The sequence below is a fragment of the Myxocyprinus asiaticus genome, chromosome 50 (genome assembly GCF_019703515.2).
Source record: "Myxocyprinus asiaticus isolate MX2 ecotype Aquarium Trade chromosome 50, UBuf_Myxa_2, whole genome shotgun sequence".
Lineage (NCBI taxonomy): Eukaryota > Metazoa > Chordata > Actinopteri > Cypriniformes > Catostomidae > Myxocyprinus > Myxocyprinus asiaticus.
Genome location: NC_059393.1, coordinates 24,169,640 through 24,186,612, shown reverse-complemented (window position 1 = coordinate 24,186,612; position 16,973 = coordinate 24,169,640). Strand labels below are relative to the sequence as shown.

Genomic DNA, 16,973 nt, shown 5'->3' with positions numbered 1-16,973 from the left:
GAACCTATCACTCTGGGGTTTTTTTCTTTTTGTGAATGGTATTGGTTTTGGGATTGTAAGTGATGCAGTTTATTTATACCAGTTCTGTTCACTTTCCAACCACTTCTAACTTGACGAATAATTACAGTGATCCAAACCAAACAGACAAACTTTATTGATAATTGGCATATGATTTGTTGATTAAAACAATGATTCTAAATTACTGTCCATAATTCAAAAGATTGAAATCATTACTGAAGTCTGTAACTATCTTCATGAAAAATTCACAAATAAGACTATTCAGAACTTATTGATGATAATAGATCTATATTTAATTTATTATTATTATTATTATTATTGCTAAGTATTAGATTCAGTGGAACATCAGTTCATCTTCAAATATCTTAAAAAATATATTTGGGAAGTCAAACCATTGGCGGACAAACACATTGGCAAGACCCGTATTATGAGCCACTTAGAACAAAAACGGTTAATGTTTTAAGAATAAAATGAGTAAATGGGTCCGCTTTGTGTCAAACATTAAAAGAAGCTTTCAGAATCTTTCTATAATTCTCTAATATATATATATATATATATATATATATATATATATATATATATATATATATATATATATATATATATATATATAATATTGACCCCCAATGTAGAGAATGTTCCGGGTTCAACACAGGATAAGCTCAATCAACAGCATTTTTGGCATAATGCTGATTACCACAAAAATGAATTTTGACTCGTCCCTCCTTTTCTTTATAAAAAGCTCAAATCTGGGTTACAGTGAGACACTTACAATGGAAGTGAATGGAGTCCATTTTTGGAGGGTTTTAAGACAAAAATGAGCGTATAATTTTACAAAAGCACTTACATCACTACTTATATTACTACATAAAACTCATGTATTATTTCAGCTGTAAAGTTACGTAATTTTAGGGTTTGCTGACATTACATCGTCATGGCAACGAAGTTGTAAAATTGTCTAACTTTCCACAGATGTGGTTAGTAAGTGATTTTATCACACTAAAATCATGTTTACACACATTGTGTCTATACTTTTGAAACAGTGAGTATTTTTACATTTACGGAATGTCCCCCATTGACTTCCATTGTACGTGTCTCGCTAGAACACACATTTTTGCTTTTTTAAAGAAAATGAGGGGCAAGTCAAATGTAATTAGATTGTGGTAATCAATATTATGCTGCAAATGCTGCCGACTGAGCTAAACTTGTATTGAATATTCCGGAATATTCCTTTAATTTTAATAATAAATTACCAGGGAAGTCGAGATGGTAAAATAAACAATTTATAATTATACTTACTCTTTATCAAGTTTTTCTAATGCTTGATAGAAAAGTATTGTAGAGCATTATTTTTCAGGCAATTGCAGAATGTACACTTCAAAAACACAAAACTGTGCATTGTGAGTTAGAATGTGTACACGGCTATTTCTGGGCTTAAAAGATACAAGAACCAAATCAATGCAGAACATTGTATCTCAAAAGGAATACAATGTGCCCCACATGCACTACTTAATGCCCGGTGTGGCCCCGGTACCAAAAACTTTGCCCACCCCTGGTCTAAGCCATCTAAACACCAGCTTGGCCAGGCTGGTTGACCAGCCAATACCAGCAAACCACCCTAGGTTGGTTTAAGCTGTTTCTGTCGACGGGGTGTGAGCAAATACACATTTTGGATGTAATTTAATACTGTTAATTAATGAATGTTCTGTATCATAATACAATATGTAGAGATAAAATTTGAATCTCCAAAAGTTAAAATATCTGAAGCTGTATTAAGTAACAATACAAAAATACCTATCAGCAACTGTTTTTTTCTTTTCCCAGGTGTGTTTGGTGTTGAGACAGGTAACATTAAGACAGTGAGCGAGGGAGATTCTGTCACTCTAGACCCTGGATTTAACAAACAACCAAATGAAACGGTGCAATGGTATTTTAATGGCAATCTCATTGCTCGAATCAGTGGAAATGCCAGTACAACTAGTTTATATGATGGTGATGACGGGATGTTCAAAGGCAGAATGCAGGTGGATTATCAGTCTAGAAATCTCACCATCAAGAATTTAACAAATGAGCACACTGGACACTATGAAGCAAAATACCTGAGGAGTAGCTCAAACCTAAACAGCCAAATCATGGAGGGAAACAGCATCAATAGCCAATCCAATAATGTTATCTATGTTACTGTCAATGGTGAGTTGTTCAGTGGGTGGTGTTGGGGGGTCCTCCGTCAAGATGAAGGTAAAATGGAAATTAATGGCATAACTATCTTACTACTGTGAGTCTCTCTGGTAGAACTATCGATTAGGCTCCCATTTCCTGCACCATCAAAACGTCATTGTTGTGCCATTCTCACCTCAGATCGCACAGTTCCAACACAGGCTCGGCAATCTTCGGATTGATCATGTATGTTTAACCGCAGTATGTTTCATTATACCTTTAAATATGAGTTTAGTTACATTATACTACCGTATTGATATTTTAGATCCCCTAACCTAACCCCATTCCTAAACTTAACCCCTACAATATAAAACCTGTAACAGGCAAGTAAATATTGTAACACCTAACCCCACCCCTACACCTAAACCTAACCAATAATATAACAATATTATTGGTTATAATGTAAAATGTAAAAAAAATAAAATAAAAAAAAAGGACTTAAATATTGATCTATTTCTCACCCACACCTATAATATAGCTCCTGAAAATATAGATTTAACCACTGGAGTCTTACGGATTACTTTAATGCCTCCTTTATGTAATGTTTTGACCTTCTTAGCTCTGGCACCCATTCACTTGCATTGTATGGACCTACAGAGCTAAAATATTCTTGTAAAAATCTTCATTTTTCACTGACATTTTCTTGTGTTTGTTATGGATCAGACTGACAGATTCTGCTAAAAAGAATCTTTATCTCTTCATTACAGCACAGGGTCTGTCTTCAGGTGAAATATCAGGAATATGTGTTGGTGTTCTGCTGCTGGTTGGACTTCCAGCTGGTGGGGCAGCTTACAAGGCAAGTATTGCATAAAAAAAAAAAAAACGTTGTCTTTATTGTGTCAGTATTGTGTCAAAATGAGTTTTTAAATTGTATATGAGACTATTTTGTAATATAGGCTTGGTTTAAAAAAAATTAAAAAAACAGAGATCGAGAGCAACTGTTTGATCTGAATCTGTAGAAAACTCAAATCAAGATGGAGATCTTTCAGACCTGTATGACCTTCTTTCTTCCATGGAACAAAAAAGGAGAAATGCTGATGAATGTTATTGCCAGTCTTTTCCCATAAATGGCATAGTTCACCCAAAAATGACGATTCTCCCTTCATTTACTCACCCTCATGCCATCCCAGACGTGTATGGATTTCTTTCTTCAGCAGAGCAAAAATGAAGATTTTTAAAAGAATATTTCAGCTCTGAATGTCCATACAATGCAAGTGAATGGTGATCAGACCTTAGTATCTTAAGAAAATCCCATAAAGTCAGCATAAAAGTCATCCATAAGACCCCAGTGATTAAATCCATATCTTCAGAAGTGACATAATAGGGGTGGGTGAGAAACAGATCAATATTTAATTTTTTTAATCTAAATCTCCACTTTAACTTTCACTTTCAGATGTGAAAGTGAAATTAAACAGGCACCACGTGTGACTTTCCGATGTGAAAGTGAAAGTGGAGATTTAGAGTAAAAAAGGACTTAAATATTGATCTGTTTCTCACCCACATCTATAATATTGCTTCAGAAGACATGGATTTAACCACTGGAGTCTTATGGATTACTTTTATGCTGCCTTTATGTGATTTTTGGAGCTAGAAAGTTCTGGTCACCATTCATTTTCATTGTATGGACCAACAGAGCTGAAATATTCTTCTAAAAATCTTCATTTGTGTTCTGCAGAAGAAAGAAAGTCACACATCTGGGATGGCATGAGGGTGAGTCAATGATGAGAGAATTTTCATTTTTGGGTGAACTGTCCCTTTAATAAAATAAAAAACTAGCAGGTCCCATAAGAAGTTCACGAAAACACAACCATACTTCATTTATTTATTTATTTATTTATTTATTTTGGGGGGGGGGGATTTTTCCCCTTTTTCTCCCAATTTGGAATGCCCAATTCCCAATGCGCTCTAAGTCCTCGTGGTCGCATAGTGATTCGCCTCAGTCCGGGTGGCGGAGGACGAATCCCAGTTGCCTCCGCGTCTGAGACAGTCAACCCGCGCATCTTATCACGTGGCTTGTTGAGCACATTGCCACGGAGACATAGCGCGTGTGGAGGCTTCACGCCATCCACCGCGGTAACCACGCTCAATTCACCACGTGCCCCACCAAGAACGAACCACATTATAGCGACCACGAGGAGGTTACCCCATGTGACTCTATCCTCCCTAGCAACCGGGCCAATTTGGTTGCTTACGAGACCTGGCTGGAGTCACTCAGCACGCCAACCATACTTTATTACTTTTATTTACCAAATAGCCCCACACAGTTCTATAATACAGTATAGAACTGGATTGCTGATGATGTTATAACATTGAAGCCATCAGGTGCGGACTGGCCATTGGGAAAACCGGGACTTTTCCCGGTGGGCCGGCCACAAAATGGGGTCGCATGGGTTGCCGTGTTATGCAGAACGCGCCACGAAACGACGCCGCGATATACGGAAGGGGGCAGCGATATGCAGAAAAGGACAGCACCCCCACCACTCCCCGCTCACCAACTTTTGGGCCAGTTTCTATGTAAAATCCCAGGCCGAATTTTCTTCCCAGTCCACCCCTGGAAGCCATTGTGCCACCATATTGCTATGCCCAAACATTCCAGTGTGTTTATTGACCTTATCCAACCCCTTTTAATCACGCTGCTCTTCTGGGTTTTGGCATCCAACTTCCGGTTTGTATTGAAGCTACTGAAAAGTGTCAAGAGTCGTGTGGGAGCCTACACCATCCCTTTACTACGTGAAAATGCTAGTGAGGTGTTTTGCTGTCACTGTAAAAGTTAGTTTTCTGACATAGGACCTGGATTGTAGATCAGATTCAGACAGCACATCTGATGACTTCACCTCAGACTGGCAGTTTACCATTGCATCAGCAATTCAGTTCTATGTACATTATATCCTGTATGTATATACTATATATATATATATATAACAAGGTTGTTCATACTGGAAGGTGACCATATAAATTATTAGTTGTTGTGTTTTTTTCTTGCTTTTTGGGGGGGCTTATGTGAATAAATCACAGTGGACAACTGATTGAGAACAGCAGCCAGGCAGGCATTTCAAATGAACAGGTAAGAATTTTAATTTTCTGATAGAGAACGAGTTTTGATATGATGCACAGTGTACAGTATTTAAGAGCATGACATAAATATACATTTCTATTCATTTCTGTAATAATTTAACTTTTATTATGCATGTGTAATGTGTTGTAATGAAGGAATCTTTTGATCATAAATGCATGGGGACTCTTAATACAGGACAAGGATGTGTTGCATGGTGGCGGACAGGAGACTGGCCTATAGATGTCTTCACTGCAGTCAAACCACAGATGATCTTTCCCCTTCTGGACCTCTCTTGTATTGTTCTCAAGAAAATGATGGTTCTACACCCAGTCTTTCTGTGTGCAAGAAACATATTATACAACTCTGGTTCAGTCCAGAAACCTTCTGGCTTGGATCCCTTACAAATACTGTATTGTTGTGGGAAACTTCTGCAAAACCGAATAATGTCAGCTTATCTACAGGGAAACCTTAGACGGGACTGGTGTCTCCATTCAAAATTATATTCTTGATTGACTTTGTAAATTATGTTAAGTTGTCATTGCATTTTTCTGTTCTCTGTATTATTTCTCTGAAAAAAAAAGTAAGTGTCAGTGAAGTTTTCATAGATTCATGGTAAAAGACGATAGTAATAATTCAGTGGGAGTAATCAGTAGGTGGTCCCGTTGTCAAAAACATCCTGTTGTTTTTTGCCTTCGTCCTGTACAAAAAAAATAAAAACATGCTGAACAAGTGTGAACACTAACTTACTAAAAATAACTGGAAGTACAAACTCAATTAAAATTAAAAACTGTAACAACCACAGCAAATTCTGTGGTCTTGAAATTTCGGTGTAAGCCCTTAAAGTGTTACTGTTTTATAACACTAGTGTACATATCCCGCAGTTAACCCCAGTTTGTGTTAATGGTGCCCCCCAAACTGTGTAATATTTTGGTGTTGCACTTCCGAACATCCATTCAGTGTTTATTTTACATACGGGAACTTTTGAGGAGCATCTCGGTGGAAACTTGAGATGTAATGAAAGATAAGGGTAAGATTTAGAAATTTAGTTTTTAAGCTGTCCCATCGTTTAAAATCAACAATGAGCTCCGTGTCTGTGAGCATATGGACACATTCATTATTCCTGCCTCTCCAGTCATGAGAATCTCATAATAAGCCCCAGGTTCATTTAATAGCCTGAACCGGAAACACTTCTCATAATCTATAACTCTGCAATAAATTGAATGTCATCCAGCTCCGTTCCTGCTTGGTGTTGGACTCCACTGCTACGTGTCGCTGAGTGATGATGACTAACTGCAGCCGGTGCCAGACATCACTTTAGTCTATTACGATGGACTTCAGAGGATGAAGTTATGCCAACCGTAAGACATGGGATACTTCATATGCCACTACCTAAGCCTTGGACTTAGAATGGATCCCACCAAACCTCACCGAAATGACCTGCCGGTTGAACTGTGATGCTCCTCACTGATCTCGGCCTGCATCACCTTGGTCTAATGATGGACTACACTCTTAAAATGGAATACATAGACTATCAATTAATTGCCAACAAAAGCCTTCATCAGTCAACCAACAAAGGACAATGCATCTACAGTATGCAAACTTCTGCAGATAATCCAGGATGAACTTCAAAGATATTAGTCATTAATCTTACAGTTTGTTTTAAACACTGGCCCTTAACACTTACTTAATTTACACATTTTAAACCATGACTTGCACTACACATAATTAAGTAATACTGGCATTATATTCATGATGTTAGTCAGAGGGGAACTGGCCCCCACAGTGAGTCTGGTTTCTCCCAAGGTTATTTTCCTCCATTAACCAACATCTTCTGGAGTTTTGTGTTCCTTGCCACAGTCACCTTCGTCTTGCTCACTGGGGTTATAAATACAATTATTATTTAATTACTTATTTTTATACACAATTCACAATCATATTTAATCAAACTACACAATGATGACTCTAAGACTTTATAGATATTACAGTTTCATTTTCTGTTAATGTATGATCTTCTGTAAAGCTGCTTTGAAACGATGTGTGTTGTGAAAAGCATTATACCAGGGGTTCAAAGGATGCCAGGGGGTGCTGAGAGCAAAATAGCAGAGAGGGTGCCATTAAGTTACAAATGGGGGGCGTTTATCAGTCATGTTGTTCAAATCTATTGTCAAGTTCCTGTTTGCATTCAAATGTTTTTTTAGACTCCATTATATGGGTTGGTGTGCATTTGTACCACAGTTCATCTGATTCTGAAGTCTAGAGATGCATCTGAAATATCTGGTTTAGCAAGTCACAACTTCCGCTAATGCACCTTTATGGCTCTATAGGTAGATACGGCTCAACGGACAGAACGGCGCGAGTGCAAAGCAGGTGCGTTTTTACTCACAGACTGGTCTCGAGAGCTTAAACGCACACCTCTGATCATTGCAGCGCTGCGAGTGCCAGTGAGAAGCATGGCACGAGACGTGGAAAACATTTTAATTCGGCACAGAATTCTACATGACCACCCTTGAATTTACTATAGTAACACTAACTGTACTTTAGGCAGAAATAGATTCATAATACATATTATAATATCACTACTCTATTCAGCTCTATTAAATTTGTCATAGGAAACAGATTAAATATTTGTGTTTGTGTGTAAGAAAATATAACTGATTTTGTTAGCCTTCAGAAATGCGGATATGACTCATTTGAATCAATAAGAACCTGATTAAAGGAGTTCCAACTCAGTCACACTGTTAGAATAATTTAGTCACATAAATTAGGTGTTAATTTACTTTTTATAGATGTTATAGATAACCTTACTGTTGTTGATACCAGAAAATTGACATCTGCATCCAACTCATAATCAGTGCTGTAATGCAGAATGGATCAAATATGCAATATTACTGGTCTTTTCACTAGCGTCAACTAGCGTATTATGACATTAAGTCACCGTTTGACACCACATAAGACACCATACCAATGAATTGGGAGAGCTGTAAACTGACTGTTGTGTTCACTTAAAGACACTTCTAATTGAGAAATGCCCACTAGGGGGAGTTGTTGTATTCTGTGGGGATATATGTATGGAAGAGGAAAAGAAGTGTGTATAAAATGCCTGCCATGCTTGAGCAAAGACATGTGCGTTATCTCGGTGCGATCCCTCCTAATTATTAATGACCACACAACAAACTGGCAACGAGGATGGCAGTTCATCTTCCTCCTACATATATACAATGCCCTGGTGAACCTTCAATTCCATTTGGAAAATGGACTCAAATGTTTGAAAACTATCTGCTGGCAATTATGCAGAGGGCGATGACTGGATCAGAGAAATCAAAGTCCCAGAACTGACTGTTTTATACATGACTAGCTCATCTCCGACTCCAAATAAAATCGTGTGTGACATTGAAATGCAGGATGCAGGAACTGATTGCTGACACTGGATCTTCTGTATCTTTGTTGCCAGAGCAAATATATAAACAATACTTCTCTGAACTGCTTATGGAACATGCATATATACATCTTGTCACATATTTAAAAGATAACCTACCTGTGCTGGGATATATTAAGACTCGTGCACAACATGGACAGTGTTCTGTACCAGACACATTTTATATTGTGAAAAGTGGAAATCCATTAATGGGCATGGACTTAATATCTTCCTTGGACTTGTGCATAATGGGAAATAGAGTACTTACTTCCGAACAGTCTGTGCTGGAAGTGTCAGATTCCACTGTGCCAAGAACTTTGTACATAAAGTGAAACTACGTGAAAATGTTGTGCCTGGGCAACGGACCTCAGTTTCTATCCACAGAGTTCAAACTTTTTCTGCAAGAGTGAGATGTCAAGCACATTCGCACTTCCATATACCATCCCGAAGGAAATGGACTTGTTGAGCGCTGGAATAAGGTACTCAAAGACGCCATTCTTACTACACAGAGAGAGAGGGCTCCATGGACATCATTCATTGTAGAATTCTTGCAAATGTACAGAGCTACGCCCCATGCTACTACAGGAACCTCTCATTTCGAGCTCCTGTTTAGAAGGAAAATGAGAACAAAGTTGACAATTCTTTCACAAAACATTCTGAACCCTGCCATAGAGAGACTGAGAACAAAAGTGACGACAAAGCAATAAAAGATGAAAGCGTATCTGGACACAAAACGCAAAGCAAAGCTTCCAAAGCTCAAGGAAGGTGACTTTGTAAGGGTGAGAAAACCTGTGCACGTCATGAAAGGGAAATCAAAATTCAGTGACCCTATGCAGATTAAAAGGAGAAAAGGAATACACAGCTATGAGCTGAACGACGGACGAACATGGGATGCATCTCATCTGGCACCATTGCATACAGATATCACCCCTGATGAACAAACAGATTCTGCTCTATCTCCAGAAAATGTTAACATTCGAGCAGGAAGACATCGCTGTAGAAATAAGCCAATGTGGTTGAAAGACTATGTAACTTAAATTCCTACAGTAAAAAGGAATAAAAGAACTTTGAACTTAAAGAGAAAACGAGACACATTGTTTTGTTCCAGGTTAAGTTGAATTGATGCATATATCAATGTTTATGTTGCACATGCTTGGTTAAGAATGCATTGTTCTGCATATTGGTGAAATGTGAACACTCAGAAAACTTGGGATTAACAGAGTATCCTGTTGTTATCTTTGTTACTGTACCATGTAACTACAGTACAGGTATAATTATTTAAGTTTGGGGGAGATGTTGTATTCTGTAGGGATATACAGGATGTATGGAAGACGAAAAGAAGTGTGTATAAAATGCCTGCCATGCTTGAGCAAAGACATGTGCGTCATCTCGGTGTGATCCCTCCTAATTATTAACAACCACACAACCCTGACACCTACCTGTTGCAAAATTGCCTGTGTCTTCTCTTTTAAAACATACATTTATCATAGTAAACTCCTCACATAGTTCATTCCAAAAGGATTGTTTAGTGTTAAACATGTTGAAGATTAGCGGACAGGTGGTCAGTTCTTTAAGTGATGTGCCGTTTCCTCACAAAAGCAGTTTATTCAGCACACTAAAGCATCCATAGACATCCATTCAAAAAACTTGCCAGTGTACCTTCCGTAATGGGACCACCACGTTATGCTGGTTTATACTAAGCTTATAGGCTCACCTTATTAAAAGGGTTCTGACTGTACTTATACCCCACAATGTAATTAATGTTCATTTTAATTTTCTAAATAAATGGTAGGCAGCAAAAAATACAGGAGTCAGTGACAGTGTGATCAATGTTTAATAATAAAAGTTGACAAGATACTTGTTAGTTTAAATTAAAGGGATAGATCATCCATAAATTCTGTCATCATTTACTCTCACGTCGTTCCAAGCCTGTCTGACTTTCTTTCCGTGGAACATAAAGAAAATGTTAGACAGAGTGACAGCCTCAGTCACCATTCCCTTTCTTTGCACCATTTTTCCATACAATGAAACCGAAAGGTGTCTGAGGCGGTCAGTCCTTAATCATTTTATTGTTTTGGGTGAACTACTTCAAGCTAAAACACTGACCATTTTACTTGCATTTCTGTAAATACACTGCAAGCTATTTGTGAGTTCACAACTTAACACTAAAGCATAGCAACACAATTCAGGTCAGATATCAAAATAACAGCTTATGAGAGAAATCAAGAAGAAAACCAAAAGAATGTGTTGCTAGGTAAAAAGGGCCAAATAGAGTTTTTATATTTCCTGATAATACACATATAGCTCTGAATAATATCCTGCCAGAGACTGAATACTTTTGAGGGGAAAAATAAGTCCAACTTGGTAGAGTTTGATCATCGTTTCTTGGGAACATTTTCGTACACCACATCTGCACACTTTGACTTCTGCAAGGAAACACATCAGCAAGTTTTTCATTAAATTACAATCCTCACAAGATCCTAACACTACTTGTCTTTTCATTTTTTCACAATGTGGAATTGTAACATCAACACAAATGTAGAAGAACACAGATAGAAACATGGAGCAGCAGGAAATGACATCAAGCATCTAGTTCTTCCATCACAATCTTAACAGTTAAATGATCAAACAGATGGACCGTTGTGACTGTTACACTGTGGAAAGCTTGAAGTCAGACTAAAGCAGATTGCAAGCTTTGGTAAAGCAGAGGAACAGTGACGATAAAGCTCAAATATTTCCATATGCATGCCAGTTTAGCAGGAGCACTAAAATCTGTTTCAATTACAAACAGATTATCTCAGTTCTGATGTTTGTTCTGACAGCCTTTTGTTTTTTTGTCAGAGAACAGCAACACCAAACTACTTGCTGCACCATGTCTACAAAGCAACCAACGGCAGCTTAAAGTTGTCTACACTGGCTGCATGTCACCTCTGAATGTTCACTAACCACAAACTAGCTGTGAGCTCGAGAAGACTTCACAAAAGGTAAAATGGCTGAATAACCGTCTCCTTCTTTATTTTCAATGGAAAATGCATAGTTTTAAAAAACAGACTTTGTTAAGAATTTTAGAATAATGAAACACTGCCATGCATGTTAAAACTGCACATTAATATGGTTATAAATAAAAGATACAACTCATAATGAAGTCATATGTGTAAATAAAATAAGCTCATTTCCGACAGATGGGAAAGTGGCTGGAGTAGTTGTGCAGCACATCAAAAATAGAAATGGGCCGTCCTCCATCAACTAGATAAAAGGTGCGTCATGGTGCATCTGATCACTCTGGCCCTGTTTACATTTGATATTAATATGCGTCTCTTTAGACCACGTGTGTTTGTATTTCGAAGGGAGTGTCTCAGATTGATGTATGTGACGTTATGATTGATGTGTTACTGCTTGATAATAAAGCGCAAAAATTTAAAGGAACAAAATGAAAATGCTAAAACTGTAATGTTGGTTCGAGGAGTGGAAGAGAGGAGACGCAGGAGCATCTTTCAAGTCTTTTGTAAGGAAGCACGCTGGAGAGGAACATCACACAAAACATAACAACGTAACAATTCATAACCAACTAAATAACACTTTAAGAACTGACAAAGGAATGGACAAAACTAGAGGATATTTATACACAGGTGCTAATGAGGGAATGGAGGACAGGTGAGGAGGATTGGAAACAGATGGCAGTGATGAGGGCAGTGCATTATGGGAAATGTAGTTGGAGAAAACTGAAGACATATGACAAAAAAACATGAGTCTGAGTCCATGGAACAGAACGGTGAATAACTGTGACATTAAACACAGCACAATGTTCCTCCTAGTTATTTTTCAATTTAATGTAATAACATTTTAATACATGATGTTTAGAGCACAATTCTCCGTTAATTTAGTCAGTCACGATTTCTCCGAGTAGGCAAAGGAGGCACTGCCTAAATGATTATGAAATGTGTCCACCACACACTTCTGACTTCAGTGTATTTACCTGTATTAACTGAGTTTCAGATTTGTTCGCTTCTCATCAGTGTAACTGCATGTTGATATCAGACACACTGAAGAAGATCTGTGAAGTTCTCGTACTTCTACGCAGTACTGGATAGTAACGGATTACATGTAATCTGGATTACGTAATCAGATTAAAAAATCAAGTACTTGTAATTGGATTAAATTACATTTTAAAATACTCGTAATTAGACTACAGTTACTTTTTCATAGATTACATGATTACATATTAATGCAATGGCAATACATTGTTAATAATTTATTGATCATTCTTTTCATTATCTTTTTTTTATCTTTTACATTTTTCATTCTAAATCAGCACACCACTGATATACGTTTAGTAAGTCTTCGAGTGTTTTCGGAAGAGGGGGGAGAGTTGTGTGTATTGCACTCAGAACTGATACTCGCCAGTCAGGTGAAGATGGAGCGGTCTACCTCAGCATTTAACCACTGTGTCTACAGAGATCATTTCATTTTTAAAAATGAAATTAAACCAATGGTGTGCAGCTCACACATTGAACTTAATTGCTTCTAAGGATCTAGTGGATGCCATCTCTAAGTGTCCTGCCCGCAGGATACACAATAGTTCAACTCCAGTTCAATAGTTCAACTGCACAGTGTGCAGCAATATGAAACCAAGCCCATTGCTCTACTGTTGCTGCTGATGCAGTGGAGTCCACTGCATGAAACTTGACATAAAACTTGACACAATTGTGCCTTGTGTGACTCAGTGGAGCTCTGCTGTTTTAAAATATCTTGCACCTCAGCTCTGGAATAGGTGACTATCAGAAAGCAGTAAGGCTTAAAAGCGTTTCAGTGTTTTTAGATGAAAGCTTTGACCTAGCAACGTCATTGCTGTTGATTTTATGGTCATTAATGTTCTTAATGTTGCTATTGTTTTATGCACTTAAAATGAACTTGATGTCTCAGTGTTTTGAACTATAAACTTTGGCCATACACTGTTTATTTCATTCATGTAATGTTTAATGCACTTTTTAAAAGTGTCATAAGGAGCTCTTTTTGTTAGTAATAAAGAATGGACATATATTCTTCCTCTTTGTTCTTTTATCTTAAAATGATTATCCTACTCAAATGCATGTGACATAAAATAAAATTAAGGTTGGAAGTAATCCAAAAGTAATCGGATTAGATTACCACAAAAAAATGTAATCTATGAGATTAGGTTACTGATTGCATTTTTTGTCATGTAATTTGTAATCAGTACCGGATTACAATTCACAAGTAATCCACCCAGCACTGCTTCTGCGTATTTGCTTTTCAAATGATTTCCTTAAGTCGCACTTAACCAGCAAAGTTTAAACTCTTGTTGTAGTGCGGCGGTTGATTGACAGGTGAGTGGGCGGTGCTTCACTGCTGAAAGAATGAGCATTTACACTACGAGCCCAATGTAGTCACACGCGTTTTCGACCACCTCCGAATGTGGTTGTAGTGGACAGATCTCGAAAAGTTTTGGATCCCGTCTTTAGCATCGTCCTACTTAAAACGGACTGCGTAAAACGCATCTTAATACTAAGTGTAAACAGGGCCTCTGACTTATTGAACTAGTTTTGTCGCACTGCAGTACACAGCACATCCAGTGTAGACACGGTTACTTTACATTACTTTTCTCAACTTAGATGGAGCTTGACAAGACAGATAATGGTTTAAAGATGCTCAATTTTGAACAATTTCTACAAGCTACTTTTCCACCGAGTTTCTGGTGCTACACACAAAACTAGAGAGAATTTGTAAAAATCGCAAGCTCCAATCAGATTGCCTGAATGCAGTGCAATGTCTTGCGACAGACTCATAAATTATCTTACCGTTTTATGTGTCTTTTGTTTTTTGGAAGCTTCTTCCCGGGTCTGGGCTGCATTAACAAGAAAGCTTTTATAGTAATATGTACTGTATGTTTACAGTCTTTTTACAGATTTATTCATTTCAGGTAATACTTGCTGTCCTGACCTGTTTTTGTGCATTTCCTGTAGATGCAGAATACCACAAATGCAGCCATAATCAACAGAGATCCGGCAGCAGCAGAAATCAGCACTATATAAACCAAAGGTGAGTCCAGATCTAATATAAACAGAGAGAGAGAGAGAGACAGTCAATAGTGTAAATGAATCTGTCTTAAACGTCAAAAACACAAATATCAGCGCTGACATACCTGAACACGGCTGACAGACTTCAGTAATGTTGAGATGTTTAGTCTGGTTTCTGATGGGATTGTTGATCACACAGCTGTAGATGTTGTTCTCCTGATATTCCACCTCCAGAGGTAGAGAGAGACTGCTGTTGAGATCAGACACACTGATGGAGGAGAATAAACTGTTTCCTTTGTACCAGGAGAGAGTCACCTGTGTCACATTCACCACTGAACACAGCAACACACATTTAGATCTTGAAGAACATTGAGAAGAGTCTCTGATGATGACAGGAATGGGCAGACGAGCTGAAAAGATTGCAAGAATAAACAGAAATATGGATAAATCAAATCAGTCTTATTTTCAGTTTAATGTGTTGAGTGAGAGTTTAAAATGACGCCATTAAATCATCTCAAACACTGAAATGTTTAAACATTTTCAGCCTGATCGCACTGATATACGTGGCTATTTGTACATTAATATTTGTAACATTTAAACGTACATGTTTGTACGTTTGAATAGACACTAAAACGTTCAATATGGATGTTTGAAAGCATCTACTTTACTTACTATTACTATTTTATAGATATTGTAGGTCCCTTAACCCTACCCCAAGTTCTAAACATAACAATTTCAACAATATAAAATCATGTAACAAGTAGCTTGATGTACAGTAGCAATCATTTTTGTTACAGTATATTTATTTATATGTATTTTACACATCTACTCCTAAACCTAACCATAACCATTTATTAAGCATACAAAACACGTAACAGGCAGATCAATTTAATCACAAAAATGTATTCAGAAAAATGGCCAAATTCAGTACAAAAGTAGTCCAAAGGGCTCCCTGACGGCATACAGTAGCATTGTGTGAGGTGGAGATTGAAATTAAATTATGAATCGCTGTAAATCTTCACCATAACGGCACAGTGACACCTCATTCAAACATACGGTATTTATCGCAGAATACGACATGTCGCTAACGGTCACGAGACACTTGAGAGCCAATGAGCATTCGACATCACTGCTGTAAAACCGCTGGTCGTAATGCTCGAGGCGGCAATGTTTTAATTTTGAAAAAGAAACCAACGCACGTTGACGGTTACAGCGGGTGCGACGGCGCTGAGGCGGATGGAGACAGACATCGTTGAATAAAAAACTTGAATTGGGTCTGTTCTTCATAGAAAGCAGTCCTGCGATTTGGTGCTTTTGTGGTTAATTTTGTTTTTTGGCATATTCTGAAAACTCCTTTTGTGTCCCATGGCAAACAAAAATTAAATTAAATGCTTAATAAATGATTAAACACAGTTTTTATTCATTTTAACATTTTAAAGTTTAGTTTTGATTAAAGTGATATAATCCTTTAAAACGTTGGGCAGCAGAAATCACACAGAACTGAATGAAAACATTTAAACGTCATATTATACTGTCAACTGCGTTAAATAAATGTGATGGCATTTAACTAATCTCATTGATTATAAATTAAATGTAATTAATTCTATGAATTATTCAATATTAATCCATTCAAACAGTACACGTAAACATTTGTTTCTATAGGTGTTAATACGTAAAATTATGACGTTTAGATGCGTTAGATAGGGCCAAACTTTACGTAAGAATACAGACAAATTCTCATGAGATCACGTTGACATTTTTCATAATGTAAATAGAGCTGTTCTGTTTTTAGTCCTAAAACGTGGAAAATGATTGGCACTTTTGAGTGATGGGCTCCCGCAAGAAGATTTTGAATGGGTTTCCAGAGTGGCATTTTTCAATTTATGAGTAAAATAAGGTCTGTGGTTAACATAGCTTGAATAGACTTTAATATTTTGTTTTACAACATAAATTGCACAGTTTACCTCAAATGCAAACTTTGAAGCTGTTGTCCTTATTTAGCAACATGTTAGCAACTTGAAAAAATTACACAGCGGCTTCAATATTTTACGCTTGAGGTAACTGTGTAATTACTTGTAAAACAAACATTAAAATCTTAAATAAGCTAGACTTCCAGGTTGGCCTACAAATCAATGTCAAGACTGAACAGTTCTAGAGATAATAAAATAACATGCAGATGGCAGGACAAACTATACTGACAATTATGGAGCTAGGACAACGACTAAATTGTCCG

General features: G+C 37.3%; 1 protein-coding gene and 1 long non-coding RNA gene across 3 annotated transcripts in view; one reads left to right on the top strand and one right to left on the bottom strand.

Moving 5' to 3' along the window:
• LOC127439214 (natural killer cell receptor 2B4-like) overlaps nt 1-16,973 on the bottom strand; it is a 70,982-nt gene that overhangs the window by 52,061 nt on the left and 1,948 nt on the right. The window contains exons 3-6 of one of the 2 annotated variants that reach the window (XM_051695365.1): nt 14,866-15,150; nt 14,664-14,774; nt 14,522-14,568; nt 10,538-11,131 (exon numbers count right to left, since the gene is read on the bottom strand). In XM_051695365.1, coding sequence (XP_051551325.1) covers nt 11,081-11,131; nt 14,522-14,568; nt 14,664-14,774; nt 14,866-15,150 — 494 coding nt within the window. In that variant the 3' untranslated portion in view covers nt 10,538-11,080. Of the gene's footprint in view, nt 1-10,537; nt 11,132-14,521; nt 14,569-14,663; nt 14,775-14,865; nt 15,151-16,973 lie in introns of those variants that run through there. The other variant, XM_051695366.1, reaches the window with a different exon arrangement.
• LOC127439226 (uncharacterized) lies at nt 11,347-14,762 on the top strand. The gene is made up of 3 exons (XR_007896885.1): nt 11,347-11,689; nt 11,888-11,962; nt 14,687-14,762. It is a non-coding gene; the product is annotated as an uncharacterized LOC127439226 (long non-coding RNA).